The sequence below is a fragment of the Sardina pilchardus genome, chromosome 7 (assembly GCF_963854185.1).
Source record: "Sardina pilchardus chromosome 7, fSarPil1.1, whole genome shotgun sequence".
NCBI lineage: Eukaryota > Metazoa > Chordata > Actinopteri > Clupeiformes > Clupeidae > Sardina > Sardina pilchardus.
In genome coordinates, this window is record NC_085000.1 from 18,446,594 (window position 1) to 18,453,016 (window position 6,423).

The 6,423-nt window shown below is 43.2% G+C and overlaps 1 protein-coding gene across 1 annotated transcript in view; it reads left to right on the forward strand.

Annotated features, from left to right (window-relative positions):
• LOC134087510 (formin-H) overlaps window positions 1-5,671 on the forward strand; it is a 36,220-nt gene extending 30,549 nt beyond the window's left edge. Inside the window, exons 13-18 of the mRNA XM_062541048.1 lie at window positions 517-646; window positions 802-834; window positions 1,645-1,742; window positions 2,534-2,617; window positions 4,185-4,285; window positions 4,888-5,671. Of these exons, the coding sequence (XP_062397032.1) occupies window positions 517-646; window positions 802-834; window positions 1,645-1,742; window positions 2,534-2,617; window positions 4,185-4,285; window positions 4,888-4,909 (468 nt within the window). The 3' untranslated portion in view covers window positions 4,910-5,671. The remainder of the gene's footprint in view (window positions 1-516; window positions 647-801; window positions 835-1,644; window positions 1,743-2,533; window positions 2,618-4,184; window positions 4,286-4,887) is intronic.
• Window positions 5,672-6,423: the final 752 nt, after the last annotated feature.

Sequence of the window (6,423 nt, forward strand, 5' to 3'; positions counted from 1 at the left end):
CTCTCTCTCATCCTCGCTTAAGAGCGGGCGTTGTGGTGCAAGGCCACGTCGCAGCACCATTTTTAGTCTGGTCTTTAGTGGAGTGTGTGATGAATTCTCAAATTCCTCTTCAGTTAGTGGCCTTGGGTGAGATATTGGCATTCCTGGGGGCGCGCAGAAATGTGTGCCCCCGTACACGGGCACGCACGCAAACATACACCGGCGCTACTCCAACTGCCAAGGTCTCTGCGATTTAAGGTGCACTAGGGTGTGAACGACTGCCTCGTGCTTTCCGAATGTGTTTTCATTTGTTTGTGTATGGGGTGCGGGGGTGCAAAACAACAAAATGTGCAGTATTTTCTACAGATGGAACACTTATCCTGGCTATCTTGTAGTGAAACAGCACCACTGTTACACAAATGTACCTGCCTGCATGTGTTCCAGTTTGCACATCCTTACAGTTGTAACTCAGAGGGTCGTTTTGCATCTCCTGAATCCCTAATTTGAACACACACACACACGGCTGCTTCTCCACAGCTCTCTCAGTTGCGTGGGGTGGACAGGCACGTCACCTTGACGCATGCCCTTGTGGAGCAGATCATGTTGCACGAGCCAGGCTTGGCCACCTTCCACTCCGAGCTTGCAGAATTTGACACTGTCCCAGGGGGTAAGCTAATCAAAATTTCATCGAAAGTAGAAAATTGGGGGGTTTCAGTTTGGTGCTGATTGGATTGAATCCCTCTTTGATTCTCTCTCTCTCCCTCTGTGTGTGTGTGTGTGTGTGTGTATGTATGTGTATGTGTATGTATGTGCTTGCATCAGCTTCCATCAAAGGCCTGACAGCAGAGATAGACGGTGAGTATTGTGCTTGCTTGCTTTCGTTTACTCCTCCGTGTCAACTTCCAGTCTGGTTTTACTACCTTGGTAGAAGGCTCCTATTACCCTTACGATGATGTGTTGCAGTATATTTGTTTGTGTGTTTACCAAACACCTCCAGCAAAATGGACATCAGTTTCATGCCTATGGTAGTATTTGATATGTCTGCCTGTGTTTTACTCAGCTAAAAGTGCATTAGTATGTTCCAAGAGCACATGCCAAAGAGTAAAGGAAGTACTTTTGAGTCAGCACTGCACAGTATGCATTTTTGCTGTAGTAACGGTCACTTTGGAATAGTGCTCATACTGCGTAGTAATTGGTGGTGTGGTACTGATAATCAGAGGTGGGAAAAGTCCAGCTTCAGAAAGTAAAAGTCCAATCATGTATTGGTTCTACCTGTGCACTTAGCACAGGTGATCTCATCAGTTAGCTGCTCTACCTGGCTGAAGAGTTGAGCTAATTAGAATCAGTTGGTTTGCTTGAGTGGTTGGCACAGATTGTGTGGTAGGATTTACACTGCTCACTGCTCCCCGAGCGCCGCTGGTTGGGCATGGCAGCTTACTGCTCTGGGTTAGTGTGTGATTCACCTCACTGTGTGTTCACTGTGTGCTGTGTGTGTTCACTAATTCGGTTACATTGGGTTAAATGCAGAGAAACAAATTTCCCTCACAGGATCAAAAAAGTATATATTCTTTTCTATTCTATTCTTTTTACAGTATACTCTCTGAAGTTGGACTTTTCCACCTCTGCTGATGTAATCTAATGGCTGCTGTGTTTCCTCCTCTCCAGTTGTGAAGAACGAGCTCCAGAAGGTTCTCCAGTACAGGAAGACCTACAGGAAGAAGAACCCCATTTCCCAGCATTCCAAATTCTCCAAAGACCTGAAGGTGATCCGGTGTCCGCGTCATAGGCTTTGCCCAGACCACATCAGTTATTTATCAGCACACATTTACAGGAAGTGACATTTGTTTTGCATTTTGAAAACATTATTGACCTGAAATGAATAAGAATGTAAATGTTGTTTTTAATATACAAAAATCATACTTTAATTGCAATCCATCATAATGTCAGAGACACATCTCCTTAGAACAGATATCATAGAAACTCTGCTGTCTAGTAGCAGTTCTCACAGACTCACTCCCCCCCAAACACAGTTTTTATTTTAATTTGCTGCACTGCTAAAATTAATATGACTGAATATGAGTGCGGAGAGAATGCTCATGTGAGTCACGGCCAGGGGAGATTTACAAAGGCTTCAGGAGGCTGGGGAGCACGGGGCGATGAAAGACTGTTGATTCAATGGAGCTGCAGGCTGGGCAGAACACTGTTGGCATTTACATGGAGAAGCTTTTGTTTTGTTAAAATATGGAAAAAATAATAATGAACCCAGAATGCATATCCGTTCAAATCTCACCTGTTCACAGTTCATTTGCTTTTGCAGTGAAAACATTTTCTTGGCCTTCCTTGGATCTCAGGTGTCCTTTACCTGTTTTCCTTCCTTATTTCCCACTCTGTTCATTCACATTACAGGTGACCAAAACTTCAAAGTTCAACAGTCAAAGTTCAACCATTCTGTGCCCAGATACTTGACAGAATCTTTGAGCTCAGGCACATCGGATCTGATCCTTTAGCCGACTACATTGACAGGTGCTTTGTTTGTGTGTGTTGTCTCAAACAGGCAGCCATTGAGAAGTACAACACGGATCTGCAGCAGCTGACAAAGAAAAGCGAGGAGATGAGGAAGATCTACTCTGACATCTTGGTAAATCCCTGAGTTATGATTTCAATATCTGCTGTAAAGCCCAACTCTGTGTGTGTGTGTGTGTGTGTGTGTGTGTGTGTGTGTGTGTGTGTGTGTGTGTGTGTGTGTGTGTGTGTGTGTGTGTGTGTGTGTGTGTGTGTGTGTGTTTGTGTGGTGGGGAGTGGAGATGGATGGAGCCCTGAAATGGCAATGTTCAGATGGCTCTCTGCAATTGTCTCACAACTTATCTCTATGGGTGTGTGTGTGCGTGTGTGTGTGTGTGTGTGTGTGAGAGAGAGAGAGAGAGAGAACTGAAGGAGGATATATTTCAGAGCAACCAATTTCTCAAGGTTACAAAGTTTTTCACCGCAGCTACGTGCAGTGTTATTTTGAAATGACATACTATGCCTCTTCCTCTTGACACTTTCGGACCTGTTATGGGTAGAAATTATATCAATGCTCTATGAACACATAAAACATGTAAAAAGATATTTTGACATTGTCTCCAAATTTAGCCTACAGTAGGAACTGCATTGCAAAGATGGATGCATCCTCACTCAGACAAAATACTGTGAAAAACCACAGGCTTGACCAAGACAGTGATGAAAGGCAACCCATGGACTTATCAGTCTTTGCATGCCTTGATATTGCAGTTTTAGATATAATCAAAGCAGAACAAAATCTCCTGTAAGACTCGCCAAGAACCCATCATTTTGTTGCAGTGAAGGCGTGTTCACAACAACAAAAATGGCAAGATGCTGATTTTTTTTCTTTTCTTGGAAAATAATTCATTTCTGGATTTTGAACTGTGATCTATCTTTGTGTGCGTGTGTGTGTGTATGTGTGTGTGTGTGTGTGTGTGTGTGTGTGTGCATGTGTGTGTGTGCGTGCGCGTGTGTGTGTGTGCGCGTGTGTGTGTGTGAGAGAGAAAATCAATGAGTGAGTGTTTTCAGGGATAGCCCTACTGGAATTAAGGGCTGAGGCTGCACAAGCAATTGCGTTAGATCCAATTTTACAGCCCCGGCACCCCAACACATCCCAGGGCAGAGAGATGGGCCAGAGAGGGAGAGGGCTAATAGCCACTTTTTGAGGCAGACATTATCAGCACTAGCCTGGCCTCTCCTCAGGGAGCACACACACACACACATACACCCATGGGTTAATAATAATGGGGAAGCCATGCTTTCCTACCGGGCCCAAGCCAGTACAGTTGCCTTCAAAGAAGTATTGCGAAAGAGGACCCGATAACCTCATATTAACACATCTCTCATGTGCTGTGTTGCCTCATTAAGATATTGAATGAATTGTAAATGAACGAATGGTATAAAATGGCTTCAAAAGGGTTCAAATGTCCCCTATAATCAAATTGGAATTCACTGGTGTTCGGTATTTGTGTATTTGTGGTACTTGGATGATGAGCTAATTACAGTAATTGAATATTATGTTCAAGTCATTATTTCACTTTGTCGTGTCAGTCTGACTCTGCAGTGATGAACTTCATGTGCTGTGTTTGCCTGTGTTGCTCTCGCTCCTCTCCTCACATATTGTATTGCGCACTGCCGTGTCTGCGTGTGTTTCTGCTGCTCAGGTGAGGTTTGGGGAGGCAGCTGACCAGGACTCCCAGGAGCTGTTTGGATGGGTCTGCCAGTTCATCACGGAATTCAAGAAAGCCCATGCAGTGCTCTCAAAGTGATGACAGTGCAGTGTGCCATACTATATAGGCTACACTGCATGAGTGTGTGTGTGTGTGTGTACTGTATGTGTGTGTGTGTGTGTGTACGTACTGTATGTGTGTGTGTGTACTGTACGTGTACGTACTGTATGTGTGTGTGTGTGTGCGTGCTGGTGTGTTTGTGTGCGTGTGTGTGTGAGAGAGATGTTTTTCATTTAACTTGTGTGTTCCCTTTGACTTTCCGCTTTCTCTTCTTGGTTTTAATCATTGTTTATATTTCATCATGATATGCCAATATTTTACTGTACTTAGTTCATTTTCATCAAGATGAAAGGTGATAGAGAGTGTGAGACATTCACTCTCAACTGAATGCTGTATGGATGCCTGAAGAGCATCTATGTTATTAGCCCTATCCACTGTTCTCGAATCATCAAAGTATTTATTTCCCAGATTAACCAGTGTTCAGATCGTATGAGAACAAAATGACAATAACAAATGATGTATGGGATGAACATTACAAGTACGATCTTAAAGTTCTAGACAATGTTGATGTAATAAGTTAACACTATTTAACAACATTCTGTGAAAATATTTTTATTCCGTTTTGTGTGGTGTATAGATTCCAGTTTATGGATTTGTAAATGAAGAAAATCATACAGGCAGGAACAAATTTAATGAGATTTGTGACTGCGGCGTTCCCAGCCTGCCGCTGATGTTCACCATGCAGAACTGGACTCAGGGCCACAGCGCTCCCCCCTCTGTGATCACTAAGGTTCACATCGCGCCCCCGGGCGCTTCTGGTGCCTGGCTCAGGATTCAATATTTGTGTTTCCCTTTGGTGAACACTCATTTAGAGCCAGTTAACAGGCTTCACGGAGGCCTCCCGTGGATGCCAGACCTGCTAATCCACAGCTGTTCAATAGCACAGACTGAGTTGGGGGCGACTTCCGTGCCATCTGACACCCGTCCAAATACCCTCACATGACTATAGAAGCTTCTGGACACACTTTATTGTTTGTGTGGGTCTGGCTACTATGACAACTGTGTCATCTGCACTCAAAGAAAATATCTCTGTTGCATCTTAAAAGTGAGGGGAACAGCTGCACACACAACTCCCCCCGGAAAGCTTTTTTATTTATTTTTCTGCAGCCATTTTTTTTTTTTGGCCTCTGGAGCGGATGGCTGTTCTTGGCTCATGGCATGGTTTAGGTGGTATAGATGAGTGCAAAGCCACTTGATACAGGATGAAAAAAACACTTAAAAGCAGTGAATACTTGGTCTTGATGAACATCAAGACTGAATGAAATGCATCTTACTGTATGTACACTGAAAAGCTTCTTATAGCTCACAATATTATTTGTCCTTATGGTGTAGCCTTGAAATAAAATGGTCTGCTTACTTTAGGATGTTTGTTTGTATGTGCCTACTTGAGAGGTTGAGTGTTTTTTTTTTCTCCATCCATATCCTGTGTATCCATTGTCCAAACATATCGACCTTCCAGAAGAATCCCTCTAGAGAATCCCTTCCAAAGGCACAGTTACAGTTCTCGTTCATATTGCAATGAGCCCAGTGCAAAGCCTGGGGAGGATTATACAGGAAGTTTTTTTTTTTCTTTTTTTTTTTGTTCAGGAAACATGATTTATTATAAATCAGGTCCTCTCAAAACCCCATGTTATTGTTCTCTCACTTCTTTGTAATGTGTTGTTATCCACCTGCGCCTGTAACCCCACGGAGCAGTACAATTGTATGTACCTGTATATTTTCGTTTGTAATATGAAAAAATAACTGTGCTGATGCAGTCATAGTTCTTATTGAGAAGCAAAAGTATTCACACATGACAAGTATTGTTTTTCATTTTGCGTGATACTGTCACCTAATTTGAAGGTGGGGTGTGTAGGATCTATAGATTGAATAAGTCCAAGGGAAGGGCATACATCCAACCAATTGAATACATCTCCCACGCCCCTTCCCTTTTAGCTTCTATGAGGATGAACACTAGCCTAGAAATCTAGACGCATCCTAGCGGCCAAAAATATTTGGCCGCACAACCATAGAGAAAACCAAAAGATGGATGAGGCTACCGAAGCGCTTGTTTGAAGCTTGTCAGCTTTGGAAGAGTTAGACTTGGGCTTTTCTTTGAAGGTTGAGCAGAAAG